The sequence below is a fragment of the Drosophila miranda genome, chromosome XR (genome assembly GCF_003369915.1).
Source record: "Drosophila miranda strain MSH22 chromosome XR, D.miranda_PacBio2.1, whole genome shotgun sequence".
Classification (NCBI taxonomy): domain Eukaryota; kingdom Metazoa; phylum Arthropoda; class Insecta; order Diptera; family Drosophilidae; genus Drosophila; species Drosophila miranda.
Window position 1 is genome coordinate 516,527 of NC_046674.1, and position 20,189 is coordinate 536,715.

Consider the following 20,189-nt stretch of genomic DNA (forward strand, 5'->3'; position numbering starts at 1 on the left):
CGAGCGTACCTGGTACTGTATGGACTTGAGGGGTATACCGGAGCTCGACGAAGGTATGCGCCAGGCAGAGTAGAGCGGTTTTGTACATCATCTGGAGTCAAGGACTGACTAAAACTACTCGTAGATCAGCCCAATTTGGTATGAACAAACCCATCTTTCATGTTCCGAAAATATGTGGTGAAAAATGTGATTGTTATGGGAAAACAGAAAACATATATGACGAAGATCCCCAGTATCCACGCATCTTTCACAGTTTCTAGCTCTGCCAGATCTGTGTTTCCAGTGTTTAGTGTTTTTTTTTAAAGAGCATGCGAAAAAAACGATAATATATTTGAGTCCACAAATAAAAATCAGGAATTTCAGTCACGTTGGGGCTGTTGCTGATATACTCCATTACCTGGAACAAGAGTCCGAGCCCAGGCCCCGAGAGAGACACATTCTCCACTTTGAGATGGCCTGCGGGGAGACTCACAACCGAAACTGTCCACATTAGAAAGTAAGCGAAAAAGTGAAGCAGAATGACGAGTCGAAGATGTTCAATGAAATGGGCTTTTTGCACGGGCAACCAGCTGTGTGGAAATTAACCAAAAGTGAGCATTTTTCTTGCCCAATTGGGGCTGTCCGAGTTGTCAGACAGGAAGACCAGAGCCGACGCCGGCGGCGGCAGAGTCATGTGAAAGTGCGCCTAGAATTGGCGGCGAATGGATAGGCAGAGAAAATGGAAAATGCTCAGCGGCTGGCCAGAGTCAGAGTCAGAGTCTGTCAACTTCCTGTTGAAAATCTAGGCAGAGCCTAGAGTGGTTTCCAAAACAGAAAAAACACAATTTGCAGAACGAGTTTCTAAGACTTAGAGAAGACTCTCTTCTGATGGGTGATTCTTTGGACGGTGAAGCCATTACCAAGAAGATTTCCTCAACAGTTTGTTCGATAGAGTAGGAAGAAACAGATGTTGGATGTATCATGCTTTTAATAGTAAATTGTATATTTCAATCATACATACATACATATATGTACCTACATATGTATTGTTAGTCCTCCGTCAGTTTTTACATTTCCTTAGCACTTTTGCATGCTGTTTGCATCTGTTAATATTTGATTTAAACAAGCTACTAACTTACTTGGTGCAAAGTTGTGATCTAAATATCGTTTGTTAGAAACATTAAAATATCGTAGAGTAGGGTAGAGTGGGGTAAGGTAAAGATCTCGACACACACATACTCTCTCGTAATATATAGTATTCTCCCCTCTCTATCTGTCGTGTAAAATAGTGTTCTTATTTTGGTTTTTCTTGGAAAAGTATTCCCTTAGCTTTTGTATCACTCTACGGTTCAATATCTTATATTGGTGCAAGAAAAAGTGCATTACCATTAGTGTGTTACCATTAAGAAGAGATTGTTTTGTATAACAGGTCCTGATCGGACACGATCTACATATACATATTAGGTATATATTTTATAATTCAAGTTCAAAACCGATTCACGATCAAGGCAAAAATAATGTATAACAGCGGCATTCGGATGCGCTTCAAAAAGGGGTTTTGTTTTACTTTGTTTAATTCTAGATACAAATGGCTAAGAACTTTTCAGTTCGCAATCTCGACTCGGTGTATCCCTGATAGTGCCAGCGACTCCAGCCTTACTTCCCTTAACGCACAGCTCTGTTGGCTTATCATTGCATTTTAAGGTATTATAATGGTGGTTTATTTATTTAAACAAATTTGTGTGTAACTTAGGCAAACAAAATAACGAAAAAAAAAAGTAAAATGATTTCTTGCACCGCGATCGATGTTGCTCGGTTCTTGAGATAGTTTAATTATATATAATACAGTAAAATAAATACTAAACATAGGAGTAAGAAATAAGGATTAGCAAGGGTTTTATTCATTCTGAAAATATTTTGTGATCTCTGCGGTCGGTCGGTCGGTCTATCCCCACCATCACATCGTCCCGTCCCTCTTTTATTGGGGGATGCGTATGTAGATGGGTGCTATATATTCACTAGATTTACTCGGCTCTTTAGTTTGCATTAAAGACCTACTACTGTGAGTCGGTTGTTGCTTGTTGCTCTTGTAATTTCACTAAACTAATTTTAACATTTCATTACTTTCACACAATGCACTTAACAATTCGTCAGCAAAAAAAATCATCATATCAAAGAGTCTGCATACGTTTCCATACAAAAAAATAATCGTAATTAGTATTCATCTCCCCACAACATCCGAAACATCTTCCTCCATCCGTCCGGCCATCTATCACCTCCCCTCCTTAGACGGAAATGGCATCGTTAAGCAGCGCATTCAGCTCGCGGATATGCTGGGCCTTGGATCCAGTGGCGGTCGAGGCGCTTGCAGCGCGTCCGGTATAGCTGTGGAGATTAAAGGATATACGGATTAGACATGGACATAGCTCTGGCAGATTTCGAGGGTGAGTTCACATAAAATTCGGCTCTTGATTCGGTTAGAAAACGTGCACTAAACATTATTCTATGTAGTTCTTAGATTGAGTTTTAGCACACAGTTATGGGGGTATATGCTCAATGAAATGAAAGGGTTAAAGCAGGCGCAAAGTATTAGGTATATATTAGAAATGATAAGAGAGAGTAGAACACGTTCGAGGGTGCAGCTGGAACCCAAAACATTGAAATGGACTCCCAGGGGAAGGAGGCTGGCCATATGCCTGAGGGAAACTCTAGATAGCCCCCATTCCTTGGATCACCTAAGCATTGCGGAAACATTCTAGTTCCGTTGAAAACTGTTTCAGGTCTTCGATCAGGATGACACAATACACTAGCTTCACTATATCTCTAGTGTTTCTGTGTGTGTGTAGGGTGTGTGGGTAGGGTTTCTCGTATATATCATGTTGGACAAAAGTACACACTATTCGGATTACAATTAATGGAACGATCTGGGTTAGACTATGCCAGGATTAACATTGGGGTTATCCCTTTTAGCGGGGGCCAAAAACAAAAAAAAAAAACACAGAAACATGTCAAAGAACAAATGCAAAACTGTCGACAAAACGCGCGTGCTCCAAACAGAAATAGAAATGGAATTAGAGTTAGAAATAGAACTAGAAGGATTAGAAGGTAAGTAATGTTGAGGTATTAAGTATTAGTGTGCGTTGGTTTTGTTGTAGAGTGGAAATATTTGGCCCAGGGAACAAAAACATGCATGCCGAACAGCGCTTTGGGAAACAGAAATCAAAAGGGGGAAAACGGGAGAAACAATCTTTGGGTGGAAACGGAAACAGAAACATGGGCGAAACAAAAGACAAATGAGGAGTTAAACAAAACTGAGAGACAGAGAGGGAGCAGAGAGTATTAATTTTGGATTGAGTACACTGAGCAGTAGCTCTGGTTGTTCGAGTAGAGGAGTAGAGTTGTTATTTGCAGATAGATAGATTTGATTAGATAGTTAATTGATAGATAGTTTAGTTTAATTGTTTCACGCGTATCGAGTACTTTGCTTGCTTGCTGGCTATTTTTTTTATAAACGGTAGCTGCTGGCAGTTGCACAGCCACAGCTGGTTGCGCCCTCTCACCTAATTTTGCGTCCGGTTTTTGAGATGCGCGCACCCGGGGCGGCCGCATTGCCCGCGGGCCTATTGAAATCGTGTCGAACATTCTTTAGGTCAAAATGCTTGGCGGCATTGAAGTCGGCAGTGGCGGTGGCCGAGCCACCGTCCGTCGAACCGTCACTCTTATTCGAGGCGAACATGCGGCTTAGCCAGGGTTTCGATTCGGATTCGGAGGATGCGGATACATGATTAGTATGATCAGTAGTAGTATTGGTAGTATTGGTTGTTGTATTGGAGGACATTGGATCATCGCTTTGGCTGCAACAATAACACATACACAGAGAGAGAGAGAGAAAGAGAGAGAGAGAGACAAAGAGAGAGAGAGAGGATATGTTTTTGGTTTGGTTTGGTTTCGTTTCGATTTTTTCTTTTTGGATATTTTTCGGTGTGTTTTTGTGTTTTTTTTTTTGCCAATTAGAATAGGGACATACAAAGTCTGTACACAACGGATATGGATATAGGGATGGATAGGGGTTTCAAAACATAATAACAAAAGTTCCTTGGGTTTTTGGTTTTCTCTTCTTTCTCACAAATTTCAATTAGTAAAGAAGGAGAACTTAACAATAGAATCAGAATTAGAATTAAACGAGAAAATCATAAATAAGAAGCCATGCAAAGTAAGGATGGAAAAAGGGATGAGATGGATCCAAAAAAACAAAAGGACCATAGAAATATCAATAGATTGAAGAGCCTCCAATGGAGTAAAACATATTGATATTTGTATAGTCTCTGATACGATATACGTTAGAGTATGCAGTGAAGTAAAGCCAATTATCTGATGAGATTCGCTGGGTGACCAATTATTCGGAATACAATTTTGCAATCAGGAGGTGAAAAATGTTCAATTCTTGGAGTGGTTTTCGGTGGTGGACATGCGCTCATCCAAAACGAAAAGAAACAAGAACTTTGAAGCGGTTTTCAATTGAATGTTTGTTGGAGTGTGGAGTGGGTTTCGTGTGGAATGTTCTTGTTTTTTTGTTTTTGTTTTACTTTTAGATCTAAGAAGTCTAAGACTAGCTACTAAGAGAGTGATATATATATATAGAGAAAGAGGAAGAGAGAGAGAGAGAGAAGCCTGGGAATAGGTTGAATGAGGATAGAATCGAAGTAAACCAAAATGAATAACAGCTAAAGGCATTGCGAGGAGTGATGGTGACAGCCATGAGAGTGTGGGTGAAAGTGAAAGTGAGGAGAAGAAAGTCAAATCAAATGATCGCTTAATGCAAAAATACTGAAACAATAGCAAAAGGATAGTAAGATAAGAGAATCAAAGAATCTTAATCGAGTAAAGAGTGCACGATGAGAGAGAGAGAGAGAGGTGCACTCTAAGTTGATAACAGAGAAACGGAGAAAAAAAAAAACAAGAGAGAGAGAGAGTGTATCCAAGAGAGCGATGGGGCTGGGTCGGGGCTTCAGGTGTGGGTCGGATCGTGTGTCGTTGCTTAAAGTTTAGCCCTGGCCCTGTGGCACCTACCTGACATCGCGACTGTGGTTGAGGGCGGTGAGGAAACGGGGCTGGACATAGGTCCAGCTTCCCTGGTTCTTGTGCTCCTCCTGGGCCCAGACCAGCTCGGCGTTCTTGTACAGATTGGCCTGCTCCTTGACCAGATCGAAGGGGAAGGGCGAGACCTATACGGAGAGGAGTGGATAACGAGCTTTAGCAGTGCTCACAGAGACAAGCTGGGACAACGACTCACCTGCTCCACACGCAGAATGGCAACGTCGCTCTCCAGCTGCTTCTCGGTACGCATTTTGGTCAGATCGTAGTAGACGCGACCCGAGCAGAAGACGACCTTCTTGACGTTGGCTGGATTCTGGCCAGCCGGCCCATTGTCGGGGATGATGCGCTGGAATTCGCTGCCCTCGCTCATCTCGCTGAAGGGGCTCTTGGCCTCCGGGTGGCGCAGCAGCGACTTGGGCGTGCACAGGATCAGGGGCTTGCGGAAGGGCAGAGCGATCTGGCGACGCAAGATGTGGTAGTAGTTCGCGGGCGTCGTGCAGTTGGCCACGATCCAGTTGATGTCGTGCAACTGGCGGACAGCGAACTCATCCGACTCGGGGGGGAAGTAGTCGGGGTCGTCGGAGCTCATCTGCAGGAAGCGCTCCACGCGGCACGAGGAGTGCTCAGGGCCCATGCCCTCCATGCCGTGGGGCAGCAGCATCACCAGACCCGACTGGCGCACCCACTTCGACTGTCCGCTGGAGATGAACTGATCGATGATCGACTGGGCCGTGTTGCTGAAATCTCCGAACTGCGCCTCCCACAGCACCAGGGCGTTGGGATTGGTCATCGAGTAGCCGTGCTCGAAGCCCAGCACCGCGTACTCCGACAGCGAGCTGTTGGAGACGGAGTAGGGCGCCTGGTCGGGGTACATGTGCTGCAGCGAGTTGTAGGTGGCCTTGTCCACCAGCTGGTGGTGCAGCACGTGGTGACGGTGCGAGAAGGTGCCGCGCTCCACATCCTGTCCGGACAGACGCACGTGGATGCCCTCCTTTAGCAGCGAGCCGAAGGCCATGGCCTCGCCCAGCGCCCAATCGGCAATCTTCTCATCGACCATGTTCTTGCGGGCGGCCAACACACGCATCAGACCCCTAGACGGGAAGAAGGACACATATAAGCCTCGATAATAAATCGAACAGTCCTGAGGCGGAACTCACTTGTGGATCACGAATTCAGCGGCATTGGGTGGTGGCATGGAGAAACGGTTGCCAATGTGGATCAGAGTCTCCTCCTTGACGCCGGTGGGGGCCACCTTCAGGGGGTCCTTGCCCTCGAAGAAGCCAGACCAGGGCGAGTCCAGCCAGTCCTTGTACTTGACATGGGTCTCAGTCTTGGCCAGGGCGAAGGCCTCCTCGCATATGTTCTCGTACTTGGCGGCCACCGACTTGACCTCCTCGCCGGTGACGGTGCCCTCGGCGATCAGCTTGTCCGCGTACAAATCCAAGCAGTTCTTGTGCTTCCTGATCTTCTGGTACATGAGAGGCTGCGTGAACATCGGCTCGTCGATCTCGTTGTGTCCGTTGCGACGGTAGCCGACCAGATCGATGACACAGTCCTTGTGGAAAGTGGCACGCCACTCGGCGGCGACCTTGCACACATGCATCACGGCCTCTGGGTCGTCGGCGTTGACGTGGAAAATGGGCGCATTGACCACGCGTGCCACGTCCGTGCAGTAGGGAGAGGAGCGGGAGAAGCGGGGATCGGTGGTGAAGCCGATCTGGTTGTTGGCCACCACGTGGATGGTGCCGTGGGTGGTGTAGTCGGGCAGGTCCGACAAGTGCATTGTCTCGTAGACGACACCCTGGCCGCAGAAGGCGGCGTCGCCGTGGATCAGAATGGACATGACCTTCTTGCCCTCCTGGTCCCCGCGGTAGAACTGCTCGGCACGAGTCTTGCCCTGAACCACGGGATCGACTGCCTCCAGATGGGAGGGATTGGCCACCACGGCCAGGCGGATGTTCTTGTTCGTCACGCGATTCAGACGCTCAATGTAGGTGCCCAAATGGTACTTGACATCGCCAGAGCCCTAGCGAAGAAAGAACTCTTTAGATCAGATTCTGTTCTGCAGAAGATTCCCTCCATCTACTCACATCATCGGCAGCCTCCAGGCCAGCGAACTGCGTGAAGATCTGGTTCAGCGGCTTGCGGCACACGTTGGCCAAGGTGTTGAGGCGGCCACGATGGGGCATGCCCATGATAACGGACTCCACTCCGAGCTCTGTGGACACATCGATGATCTCCTTGAGGGCTGGGATCATGATCTCGCAACCCTCCAGACCGAAACGCTTTTCCGACGAGTACTTCTTGGCCAGGAAGGCCTCGAAGCCAGTGGCGCGGGTCAAACGGGCCAGGATCAGGCGCTTCTCCTCGGGCGAGAAGTTGAGCACGCCGGGAGTCTCAAAGTGCTTGCGGATCCAGTTGCACTGCTCCAAAGAGTTGATGAACATGAACTCCACACCGATCTTGTTGCAGTAGACATTCTCCAGGCGGTTCAGGATTTCCCTAAGGGACAAAGGAGTTGCAGTTTTGCTAAGGCATTCCTGCTCTTAGGAGAGCACTTGTACTTACTTGAGTGGCAGCGAGGCCTCATCGCCACCAATGAAGGTGGTGCTGGGCAGCTTGAACTGACGCTCCATATCCTGTTCGCCTGTTTTTTTTTTGGGTGGGGATTGGGTATTCATATATTAGTGAAGTGCTCGTTGTGGATGGGAGGAGAGTGGTATGGTGTCTGACTTTTTTGTTTGTTGTTTATTTGGGGGGGTTAGTAATTTGTAGGCGGCAAATGTTTTGGGTTGAAATTCGGAGTGTAATGATTTGTTGCTTCTAGATAAAGTATGTATGTACAATATATATTGTAGTGGGGGTGTATATAGGGCGGGGGGTACAGACAGATAGATAGATGCTCATCAACATGCTCTTAACATGGAATCTCTCAACTGGTTCTCATTTATTCGATAATAGCTGGAGACACGACATGCATTAGAAAAACTTAAATTTGATTGGTTGATAATCCCCCGTCCCTCCGACAATCAGACTATTATCAATCGATGCCTTTTTTCCCCCCCTTTGGATTTGCTTCACTTCACTTTAATCAAATTTCAATAAACAATACTAGCATGCAATCTATGATCTATACGTGACATTCTTATAAGTAGAGAGGACTAAGTAGGTATGTATATATTTTTGTAACTTTTTGTCACGACAGTCAAGCAACAACAAATCACATATAAAATTAACAATAGAAATGTAACACAAATTGTTTTGGCAATATATGTATAAGTATATATTATATAGTAGAATAGTAGTAATATATAGGCGCATATTTACTTGGTTCTATATATCATTTTTGGTACATTTTTTTTTTAGAGGTGAGGTCGATTTTGATGTCAAGGAGGAGTATATCGTGTATGCGTGAGAAAGATAGAAAACGTCACTACGTCACAACGTACAGTAGTACTCGTAATTGCATATGGTATTTCTTGTGGGAGGACTTAAGGACTAAACATACAGGACACAGGACACAGGACACTGGACATTGGGGGTATTTACAACACAAAATAGAGTTTAAAAACGGTAACTGAAAATGGGGTTTCAGGGAGTGGATTTCTGACCACAAGCTCGATAGGGGACGGGAGTGGGGGGGAAGGAGGAGGACGTTTACTTACCGAAACTGAAATTAGCGTAAATGGATTTCGTCGAGGAGTTGCCAGGCAATTCTGGTGAATTAATTTCGAGTGGATCGAGGTGAGCAATATTATGTCCTCGGATCTAACGTGTGTGAGTATTGTCGGTTGGGTTTGGTTGTGGTTGTGGTTGTGTATGTTGTGTGGTGTGTGTGTGGGTTGGTGGGTTTTTTTTTTTTGGTTTTTTGGTAGTATTAACAATGTTTGTTCGGATTTCGTTTAGATTTTCACACACAATACACACACATCGATAATTGATACAAAAAGAGAGAGAGAGAATTTGGAATTTTTTGTTTTAACGTTTTGTTGTTGTTTTTGCGATTGATTTGTTTTGTTTTTTTGGGGGTTTTTGAGTTTTGATTGCAGTTTTGTTTTAGTTTTCGGTTTGGTTCGATTTTTGTTACATTTAGCGGTTAGGAAGCGTTTGGGTTATATATATAAAAATAAATGGAAAAGAAAATAAAAATCAATTATAAATTGTAGACTGGCAAAGAGTACGTATCGTATTTATAAACTTAACAAACAAACAAACACAAATTAAAGCGAGACACTAAAAGCTGCCCACAAGAGACCTTCATCCAGTGGGTTCCAGTAGTTTGGACGGAACAATGGGGCTGTAGCTATGGATTACGGGCGGGATGTGGCTGTGGGTGTGGGTATGGATCGTCTTGGATCGGAGGTTGGAGGAGGATTGTTAATCAATTCAACAGGAACGGAACGGAACGCAGCGAACAACAGGGTGCACAAAAAGAACAGAGAAAGAGAGAGACAGAGAGAGAGAGAGAGAGAGAGAGAGAGAGAGTGACGTGGCGTGGCGTGACTTGACGTGGAAAGGGTGAGAGAGCGAAAAGGATAGAGTAACTTTTGTACTGTGAGAGAAAGCCATACACCAAAGGATATATTACTTACACTTATTCGGTACGGAACTCATACCACTTAAACCAGAACTAAACGCAAAACTTTTGCTTGTTGCTAACTTATAACCTAGTATAAAAGTGGAAATGGATCTACATATACTACATACATATGTAGTTCGTATTCCCTGATTGGATTGAATTGGATTGGATTGGATTCCCTGATTTCATCAACTCCGAATTTCACTTAACATTCTCTTCCGTTAAATGTTAATTGAAAAGCACTTTTCAAAGATATGTTTTTTTTTTTTTTTAGAGGTGTTTGTGGTTTAAGTGTGGATGAACTGTGGATGGGGTTTTCGATAGTGGGTGCGGTTGGGTATAGTGCAACTTTGGTGGTTAGATGAGGGAGAGAGGGAGAGTTTTGTAAAAGAGAATTTACCAAACAAAAACCCAGAGTGCTGCCGTAGCACATCTTCGTTAGCACGACGTGCTAGACCATCCTTGCAAACGGTTTTTTCGCGCGTTAAGATTCCAAGCGGATCCACTTCAGATGCCAAATGACCACGTGACTATATATGGTGCGTACATATCATAGATATAGATTGATTGATTGATTATATGATGGTGTATAACGGAGGAGCAGTAGGTAATCGTGTGTCGAGATACTATACAAAATCATCTACAAATCAACAGAGGGTTCAAACTAAAACGATCATAACTTTTTCTCTCTGGCATTCAGTGTTCTTAGCTCTTCTTCTCACATCAACCACCGTATCCGTGTAACCCCGCCATTTACTAAAAACTAAACATAATAATGATCAATGTTTATGAAAATGTTAGGATCTAGACCTAAACGAAAACTACTGGAATGAGAGCCCAAAGATACAATAAATCAATGGAAATGATGGGAACAGAAAGGCCAAAACTACTCATTAACATGTGCTCCTCAATGGAATACAATACTTTATGGAATGTATGTGCGAATATACATATTTATATTATATCCCCACATAGAACACATCTTACAACACTACCAGCTAAATCAAAAATCAATATCGCATGGATGGTTTTGTGGATTGTGGGGCGGTGGTGGTGGGGGGGAGCTAAGCTAGATGCTACTACTTTGTGTACCGGATATTCGGAATGATCTGGACTTTGGATTCTGGAGTCTGGGGATAGATATGCACAAAATGAACACACATAACAGAGGATGGGTGTGGGGGGTGGTTGAGGCAACTCTCTAATAATCCATAAACATAAACATTCAAATGAACCTAAAACGAAACAAAAAGCGACGCCAGCGAATACGTTTCACTGTGCCTCTAGCGGTTGCGCTGTGGCGGCTGCTGCAATCTCAACTGTGAGGTGGATCGACGAAGGTCAGCACGATCCGACGTACCTGGTAGCTCCTGATGATGGCCTGCACGGCCAGATGGTCGTCGATGGTCTTGGAGTCGGGGGCAGCTCCGGCCACGGCACCGCCACCCAGACTGAAGGCCGTCAAAGGCAAGGTGTTGGCCTGCACGGGCGCCAGATTGGGTGGGCTGGTGTACGTGTTGCTGCGGAAGTAGGCATCCCAGGACTGCGAAAGCAAAGAGAGCAAAGAGTCCATGAGAATTTATGATGCCCGCGGGCTCTACCAGTCACTTACTGTATGCACAGAGGCGGGGTCACGCAGCCAGGCGTTGTACATCTCCTCCACATAGGTGGCCGTGCTGCCATTGGCAAAGGGCTCGGCAGCAGCCGAGTTGTAGGTACGCACAGCGGCGGCTGCTGTCGCCTTGGCCACCTGTAATGGAATATTAGTATTGGATTCTTGGATATCCACTAGAGCTTACCTTTTGGCTGGTGCCGCTCTTGAACAGCCATGTGGCAAAGTTCTTGTGCGCCATTGGCGACAAAGCCAGACTGAAGGCTGTGTGGGCTCTATGCATTTTTGTAGCTTTACAAAATATAACTGAAAATGGAGTGAAATAGAAGGGAATCATTATTATAAAAATACAGATATTTCCCAACTGATTAATCGATTGCCTTGTTGCCTTTATTTGTTGACAAACAAGGCACGTAGAAGCAGCCCACCCCCATATCAGCAATCAGCCTCTGTCTGGCTGCTGTAAGTCTGATAAGATAAGGCTAGGTTGCCCCGAAGAGTAGTTTTTGTACGAGTACGTCATGGTCATGCTCTAACTGTGTCACACAGCCGATCCAACGATAAAAAGCCAATGAATACTTGTTGCTAGCCCAGCGACTTGTCGGTCTCTTATGAAATTCACGCACAAAGCAAGTTGTGGAGCAGCACACGAGAGCATTGGGGAAATTTACATATGAGTCTGGTTCTGCGGCTAGACGACTCGTAGACCCCATAGCCCTCACATATGGAATGGTAATGGAAACTCGGGCAGCTCACACGTGACGCTGACAAGCTGACAACGATCGCTGGCCAGCGGCTGACTCTGCTGTTTCTACGACTATGACGTCAAACTCTGCCGCGGGCTGCCTTTTTTTTGGGGTGGGCCTTCGTCTTTTTGATAACCAGCCAAGAAATACTGAGCAATAAAGAAAGATACTTTGCCCCTTTTCTGTTTAGGGAACGGGAATGCGAAATGGGGAATGGTGAAATGGTTAAATGGGCTTATATACTTCTCAAAGGAGAGAGAATGTAGCGGCCGCTTTTTGCGCAGTTTTATTTCGTTTTCAACTTAATCAGTCTTTCGGAATATTTGCCTGTTAAATAAAACGAACGTTTGTTTGCTCATCGTGAGCATTCACCTGCTTTTTTTTTGGAAACGGGTTTACGGACAAGGGGCAAGCCAACGGCAACGGCAACGGCAACGGGAAAGGTAGAGAAAGATAACGTCAAATGTGAATGTCCCGAGGTCGGCCGTGAGGCATAATAAATATAGTACTTGCGAATCATGACTAAACGTATGGCCAAATAGGAGAGTAACGTAACACCGCCATATTTATATAAAGTAGATTCTTTCTGGATCCAGATCAGGCCACGCAGACAGTATTATCAGCGAACGGTGGATGTTGTCGCAGACCTCCGTAATATTGTCATATTATTAATGAAATATTGATAAGGCAGCGTGTGCGTGGATGTCGTAATTGAATATTTGAGGTCTAATCAGCTGCTTTATGCGAAAATAAATCCATACAAAATGGGAAATGGAAATCAAAATTCGAATAGTAAGGAAGGCGGGGCCCGGGGCCCGGCGCCCGGGTCACATGCTCTTATCATACAAGGAGGAGGGTCTCGTCTCCTGCCTCGCCAGACAATTTTGACAATGCCGCCTGGCGGAGCGATTACAAAACGATTGGAGTGATCGGTTAAACCGGTTTGAAGCGGTGGTCAATGTGAAGTATTTGAAAGTGCAGGCCAGGCACTTCGATTCGGTTCGATTCGTTTCGTTTCGTTTCGATTACAAAACAGATCTAGCAAACACGAATGTACGTATGTGCATATAGATAACATCTGTGTTTGTGCACGGAAACACAGAGAATTCAATTTTCATCGCTTTTTTGCACGTTCCTTAAGTGCCGTTATTTATCTACTTGCTTGTTTTGTGGTGGCATTTTTCACAAATTGTTTTGTTTCTTGCAATTATATTCTGCTTAGAAATGAGCGTTGACGCCGCCGCTCGCTGCTGGCGTCGCCGCTTTGGTTACGAAAACATTATTACATAAGTGAAAAAAGCAGAAAGAAGGCAAACAAAAATAATCGCGTGAGAGTAGAAATATAGATGAATATTATGCGGTGCCCCGAAGATGATGCCTCCCGATCCGATGCTAATTGGTGTGAAATAACACTCCACTGCCAGCGAGAGCGATGAGTTTGCACTTGCCACCGCCCCCCATCCGCCCCATTTGGAGCGTGACTCGACGGCGTACGGGCCCGCGGATAATTCATTCAAATATTACTTTCGTCCGACTAATTATACACTGCCTTGGGGAGTAGACCGAATAAACCAATATACGATTATATGTACGCATGAAATACTGTATGCGGACTGCTCCCAAAAAAACCAACCGAATATATATACTCGTCACGGCGTATCTGACAGATACGTTTGTTCGTGTTGAGTGCTGCGCGTCGACTGCGAACAGTCGGGGCCCACCGAGAGGGAGATACATTTTAGAAATCGAATTTGTCGGCTGCCTCTTCTCGTTTTGCGTTTTCTTTCGTCAAAAGCGAACGGAAGGAAAGGAAAACAGAGAGCGTGTGATAAAAACACACACAAACGAAAACAGAAAAAAACGGGCACATGACACTGCAAAACAATGCATCTGTGTGTGCGGGTGCACGAACGGCTCTGTAGCTCAAGGAAAAGGGGGTATGGCCAGTCTGCTGATAACAATCCAGGTATCGCACACACAAGTTCCTTAACTTATCTCATGGGTTCGTTCGTCTCCATCTTTCTTCTGGTCTGTTCCCCTGTATCTCCTCTGGCCTCTTTCCCTATTTATAGGCAGAATTTTGTTTACAACAAACAAAAGTCCGCCCGCTCGTCAGCCGGCCGCCTTTTCGACAGAGCCGCCCACACAGGCTATGTGGGAGGGGAACAAATACAAAACCACGTACATTCTTCTGGTTAATAATAAAAAGTGTATCGATTACCTCCTCCCCGACTAATCAATAACATTTTCAAGTTCATACACGCGCTTGGTCTATCGGCATTGGTTTATCAATTCAGATGGGCTTCAAAGGTGCGGAATTCCAGAAACGCAATCGATAAGGAGAGAGTCTCCACTTAGCGGGGACAGAAACCACCCTGCAACTGCATTTCATTGAGGGGTCCAACTAGACGAGCCCCCTCCGACGCACAGCTGGCCATAGTAGAAGAAGAAGTGGAAGGCCAAAGGGAGTTGAAGAAACAGCCGAAAGAGAAATAAAAAGAGAGCAAGAAGTGACGTTCTTCGAAAGAGCTCTCACTATAGTCCTAACAGTTCTTTCAGTGAGTGCAGGTACACTGAGCGAGAGAGTTAGCAAGCGTGAAGCTCAAATGCCGGAACAAGCTGCACAAGAGAGAGAGGCAGAACTGCAAGTATGCGCTGGTCTGGGACTATCATACCGTTCTTATCATAGGTTTGAGAGCCATAGAGCTATTTTTTTAGCTGGCAATAACCAACAAAAATGAGGGCAACAACTTGTTATGTTAACCCTCCTCCTTTTCTCACGCACAGCAAAAGCTAACTGTGCCGCGCGCTTTCTTCTTCGAGTTGATTGATGATTCACAAAACGCGAGCGTAGAAAAAAGCACACGCGGCAATTGGAATGGGAACGGAACGCACAATTATTGCGTCATCGATGCAGCAGACACGAAATTCTTTTTTACAAAATCACATGTGACGTAGCCTTTTGTAGGCGGCAACAAAAGCTGCACCGATAGCGAGCGACAGCAGAAAAATCGTTGGGAAATTTCACTTTTCATGCGATTAGCAGGCGCAAGCGCATATTGAGGGTCCACCGCCCACCTGCACTTGTATTATATAAGAACAGTCCTTCGCCAGGGCCATGAAAAAAGGCTAAAATGCATTATGGAGTCCGGGGAACTTCACTGACTCCCCAGAATGGTTGACCACGCGGTTGACAGTTAATGGGAACTCCACTGGACTCAAATTCCAGGAATTTCACATGATCGAAACGCGAATGCAAGGGAAAAGGTGAAGACCACCTCAAGCACACGACTTTTCACAAAACTGGGACAGACACATACACTACAGAGTATTATAGGCTACACTTGCGATTAATTTTGCACTTTGAATCCCTAAATAGAAAAAATTTAAACTTATTTACGTTTTTACAGCCAAAACTTTTTTATAGGGATGAGCGACAGTGTGACGCGATAAGATATACCGTCTGACCTTCAGAAATATACCGAAATATATCGCCTCATATATCAAAATATACCGAAAAAGTATATAACAGACCGTAAACGGGCACCCTGGTGCGCACGTTTTTTCCAACTTAACCCACTTAACCCCTCTTTATTTAAATAGATGACAAAATTGAGTGAAGGCGCGGAAAATAATACTGTTTGTGGACTGTTTTGTAGACGCGTCCTTTTACTCTAATAAAAAATAAAGAAAATTACGACGTTATCTTTAGCCTGAACTGCGCTATTATTCCTCAAGTTGCATAATTTTCGTGGAGTGTATTTGAATACCCAATGGTCGACAATGGGTTATTCGCTCTCTGTCCACGATTGGAAATCAAATTTCCAATTTTGATATTCGGTTAAATCTTACTAGCTAGATAGGAACCTCACCACTGAACACATAATTTAATCCGATTGATGAATCAATGTTCTAAAAGTTATGCTTATTTTAAGTACTCAGTCTTATTGGATTGTTTACAAAGTAAGGTTGTTAAAAAAACTTGTCAACAAAAACGAACACAAAATAAATTATTTTTTTTCCATTACAAACACTTTTTTTTCATGGCATTTCTCTATCCCGCTTTTTATTAAATTCAGAACTTTAATCCAAAGAATGAACTTATTTTATTTTTTTTCCCGTACGACACAATTAACAAAGGGAAACCAGGTGGAGCCACCATGGCGTATATCTTACATGTAGATACCGTGTGGCAAATTTTCACCTGTTGTGTTAGCAATTTGTTTATAAAATCCAAAAAATATCATGATTCAATCCGGGAATTGCCCTAAATTCAAATCTATATGAATAATATAGAGCCAATATAACTCGTTCCTGCTGAGGCCGTCCGGGTTAACCTAACCTAACCTAACGAGTATTAGTAAAATCTCATGATGCAAAAAATAAATAAAGTCGAATTGGAGCTTCCACCTCCTTTGACCCAGACGTCAGGTGGATTTGATCGTATCATATATTTTTCCGTTTTGAAACGTTCGGATATACTCGACTTAATTCGATTTTCTTACTACACAAGCTGGAAAAATAAGCCAAAAAAGTTTTTTCTACCCAGAAAGTCTGGGGATGTGCAGCAAGGCAAGGGAAAACTCTTAAGGGCGATGACCGGTGCTCCTTGGTTTGTTCGGACTTCAATGCTTGAAAACGAACTCCACATTCCTAAAACTGAAGATCAAGTACCATCACAGTAGTCGATACAATGATAGATTGTTTAATCATCCAAATGAAGCAGTTAGAGGATTACTGACTCGTACTGACTTACAAATAGAAACAAATTTGCTAAATAATACAAAAACAAAATCATCTTATTAAAATGTACACGTGTATGTATATATCGAACTATTAAACTCTTAAGATAAGTAGTAATAGCCATTGTTAAGGTATAACTGATTTCTAATAATAAATAAAAAATATTCATTTAAAAAAAACAAAAAAACAAGTTAAAAAAAAGTGCCGCAACCATGGTATGGGATGGTCGTAGCTTGCAATTGGATTTGCACTAAACATTTTATTGACACACGCCACACACATGTATATACAGAAACACACACAGGCTAATACTAATACCGGCTATACTGATCAAGGCAATAGCCTGTAATTTGGTCCGATATGCAGTCGAAGACGTCGAAAGCCAGATCGCAGCTTTCACCTTTCTGCGGCAACGCCTGGCGATTGACACGGTACTTGGTGGTCATGGCCCGCAGGCAGAGATTCACCGAGCGCAGGGTGGCCATAAAGAAGCCGTGCTCGTGGACGCCCTCCGAGTAGAATTGCACCAGTCCGTCCAGTGTGGGCCAGCCCATATGATCGATGGCATGGTTCTTGGCATAGACGCAGTGCAGCAGACACTAAAGAGGATTGGGGGAAAACGATGATGAAAACGAATGGCAGCCATTCAATTTGCTGATGCATAAAATCCAGCAGCTAATGTGTATTAAGTGCGCTTTACAGTGTGAAAAACCTGAGATCCGAGACCTGAGGCTGGGAGGCGTGTGATTATGAATGGAACTGAAAATGCAATGAAAATGCAGTGGCAACTGCGGCCTAGCGCTTTTCTTTCAATTGTCTATTAACCCTGACTTTAACATGGGCGGTGAGTGGGCAAGGGGGGGTGGGGAGGGGAGTAGTGATTATTCTCTGGCCATATTGTTTTTCTTTGAGCTGCCATTGAACTTAATTGAGCGTTGGCTTGCATTTCATTAACACTTGAAGATGGCTCTCCAGGTGCCCCTGAAGATCTCTGTGATAGGGGGAGTATCACTTACCCCCGCTATACGCTTGTCCTCCAGCGGCACCAGAGTCGGGTGATATATGTCCGAACGTGCCCCATCCAGGCGTCGGATGTTCTTCATTAGACGCGCCATTCGGCGATGAGGTTCGGGCTCATCGAACAATATATACTCGTAGTGGCTGGCATTTAATGGCCCAGTGGGTGGATGATCCAGTTCAATGCCTGAAGATCCGCTGGGAACAGAGGGCCACATATAGTCGATGGTATCATCGTTGGGATCGATGCGGGGCTGATCCTGTGACACCTGCTCTTTCAGTATTTCATAGGCTTCTGTGGAGGCAATAAGTCCATTAGGGTGTGAGAGGATTCCCTGATTTCTGCACCCACCATTGACTAGTTTTGTCTTCACCTCATCCTGGCAGTGCGTGATCACGGACTCTACCTTGCGGGCGGTCCTAGGAGGATTCAGACAGCGCGACTTCTTCGTCTCGAAGCGTATTATATAGCCCACGGCATCGATCACACCGATCGATGTGATAACCACCACACACAAGATATATAAAAGTTGTGTAATTTTCATGGCAAAAGATTGATTAATGGTTGAAACAACGGAGGAGCTGAACAGATCTGAGCCCCTGGGCTGCTGTCAAATGAATGCCGCCGCCAGAGGAGCTCAAATGAAAACGAAAGCATTTTCACTTTCGTTCACAGGATGGCGGCTTTTGGCTGCTGGCTGCTGCTGTCTGCTGCTGGCGGCTGGTCACCTCTATGATCCGTCGTCTGGGTGAGTGAAACGTATATGAGATTCCAGTTTTGCTCTATGGGTATGTGGTTCAATGGCAAGTTGTCCGACTGCCTGCCACAACTGGTTGCACATTTCCCATGCGTGCAGTTGCCTCCAAATCGTTAGAAACTTGTCCTTAAAGCCAAAGTCGACCACATGCTTACGATGAACACATGGTCATTGGCAGCATCTCACTGCTGCTAGTGATGTTATTGCGGCTCCCCGATCGTATCGGGTATCCATTCCATTATTTTCAATTCAAATATCAAGCGCACCCGCTCCATTTGACTGAACAATTAACCAATAAACGGCCCAGAACTGAAACCGCAAAAGTCTTCCGCATTCGGTCAAAATTTGCATATGCCTGGAAACCGTAACATAAAGATCATAAAGATTATCATAGGCGGTAGTTGGTGGTGGTTTGTTGGCCGTAAAGCCAAAACCAAGTCTTTGTCATCATAATCAGCGAAGCGGTCCGAAGTTTGTGCCTTGAGTCTTTCGTTCTAATCAGCGGAGGAGGAGGTGGTCCCGCACTCGGACTCGGAATCGGACAAGAGAAGAGAGAGAGAGGAGCATCCAGAACAATGGCCAATAACTGTACTTGGAAGCGGCTACATACTAATTATGGTTCATTAAAAAGCACCGAGAACTTTTGGAGGCTTTGGCACATCCTAGGCGGAAATTGTGTCGCTTTCGTAGCGGGCGTACATAGCTCATCGAAAACTGTGGCTCTGGCTGTGGCTTTGGCTGGTAGGTAATTGCCTTTAATTGCATGATGCAATGCCGCTGACCGCTGCCGCAGCAAATTGCAGCTAAGACTTTGACCTAGACTCGGAGCGGATCGAATTCGTAATCGCCACACAGTCCCAGTCCCAGCCCCGGCCACCTAACGGTGCCCGCTGCCAAATTGAATATTTCGCCTCTCTCTGATCCTCGACTCGACTGAAGTTCAATGCAATGGCAGCTGCTAGAATGCTCGGCCATAGATCCATCTCTGGGTGGGGATGTCAACGGCAGGAAGAGCTCTCTGTCTCTGACTCTGACTCTGACTCTGACTCTCTCTCTCTCTCTCTCTCTCTCTCAACAGGGTGGGTCTCAGGGAACAACGTGAGCTAATTGACAGGCAGTTGCGCGCACGATTTTCCATTTTCCATTCGCCATTCGCCATTCTGTATTCGCCATTTCCCATTCCAGCCCATATTCTCCCGTTCTTGTTGCAATTTACTGAACAAGGAGCCTGGACTGCCACAAGAATAAACAACAACAGCCACTGCTCTCGTCGTAGTCGTTCAGCTGCCACAACAACACTTGCGTGTCCGTCATTAGAACAAATTCTCTCACCTGCCCCTGCCACACTGCCACACTGCCACTGCCACTGCTGCTCCTCTCCTCTCTTGTCCTCCCCTCTCCATTCCACTCCTGTCCTTTCTTAGAAGGGTGTGTGGTGGGGGCGGGGAAAGCCACATTTCTTGCAACGCAATTTGCACACAAATGCTGCTGTTTCATCTTCGTGGCTTCCACTCTGCTGCCTGGTGTTTCGTGGCTAATGTTTCGGGGTTCGGTGGGTGGTCAGGTGAGACAAGTGGCAGCAGCAGAGGCAACACGAACCGCTGATGTACTGTGCTGTGCTGCCACCGTTGGCTGCCTCGCCTGAGAATCGTATTTAA

The 20,189-nt window shown here is 45.1% G+C and overlaps 2 protein-coding genes across 7 annotated transcripts; both read right to left on the bottom strand.

The window, feature by feature from the left end:
- Positions 1 to 1,676: 1,676 nt before the first annotated feature.
- On the bottom strand, positions 1,677 to 15,432 carry LOC108152239 (2-oxoglutarate dehydrogenase, mitochondrial). Of its 6 annotated transcripts, none has more exons than XM_033386564.1 (12): positions 15,414 to 15,432; positions 11,455 to 11,573; positions 11,268 to 11,405; positions 11,016 to 11,198; positions 10,056 to 10,185; positions 7,645 to 7,723; positions 7,167 to 7,578; positions 6,234 to 7,102; positions 5,273 to 6,167; positions 5,050 to 5,204; positions 3,540 to 3,833; positions 1,677 to 2,364 (listed from the first exon to the last, which is right to left on the bottom strand). In XM_033386564.1, exons 2-12 carry the CDS (start codon positions 11,548 to 11,550, stop codon positions 2,265 to 2,267), a joined length of 3,351 nt encoding a protein of 1,116 aa, XP_033242455.1. In that variant the 5' UTR covers positions 11,551 to 11,573; positions 15,414 to 15,432; the 3' UTR covers positions 1,677 to 2,264. The 6 variants fall into 6 exon arrangements, with proteins under 6 accessions (XP_033242455.1, XP_017136922.1, XP_017136921.1 ...); XM_017281433.2 differs by lacking the exon at positions 15,414 to 15,432 and adding an exon at positions 15,334 to 15,394; XM_017281432.2 differs by lacking the exon at positions 15,414 to 15,432 and adding an exon at positions 13,647 to 13,743.
- Positions 15,433 to 17,067: 1,635 nt separating this feature from the next.
- LOC108165434 (general odorant-binding protein 70) lies at positions 17,068 to 18,365 on the bottom strand. Its single transcript, XM_017301473.2, has 3 exons — positions 18,126 to 18,365; positions 17,773 to 18,068; positions 17,068 to 17,355 (listed from the first exon to the last, which is right to left on the bottom strand). Exons 1-3 carry the CDS (start codon positions 18,316 to 18,318, stop codon positions 17,068 to 17,070), a joined length of 777 nt encoding a protein of 258 aa, XP_017156962.1. The 5' UTR covers positions 18,319 to 18,365.
- Between the last annotated feature and the right edge of the window lie 1,824 nt (positions 18,366 to 20,189).

Excerpts from the sequence above, each read along its gene's own strand:
- LOC108165434 (XM_017301473.2), bottom strand. The coding sequence starts at position 18,318 with ATGAAAATTACACAACTTTTATATATCTTGTGTGTGGTGGTTATCACA. Across the intron at positions 18,069-18,125 it reads GAAGACAAAACTAGTCAATG|AAGCCTATGAAATACTGAAA; the intron begins GTGGGTGCAGAA and ends TTGCCTCCACAG. Across the intron at positions 17,356-17,772 it reads AGGACAAGCGTATAGCGGGG|TGTCTGCTGCACTGCGTCTA; the intron begins GTAAGTGATACT and ends AATCCTCTTTAG.
- LOC108152239 (XM_033386564.1), bottom strand. The coding sequence starts at position 11,550 with ATGCATAGAGCCCACACAGCCTTCAGTCTGGCTTTGTCGCCAATGGCG. Across the intron at positions 7,103-7,166 it reads GCCTGGAGGCTGCCGATGAT|GGCTCTGGCGATGTCAAGTA; the intron begins GTGAGTAGATGG and ends TTTCTTCGCTAG. Across the intron at positions 5,205-5,272 it reads CCATTCTGCGTGTGGAGCAG|GTCTCGCCCTTCCCCTTCGA; the intron begins GTGAGTCGTTGT and ends CTCTCCGTATAG.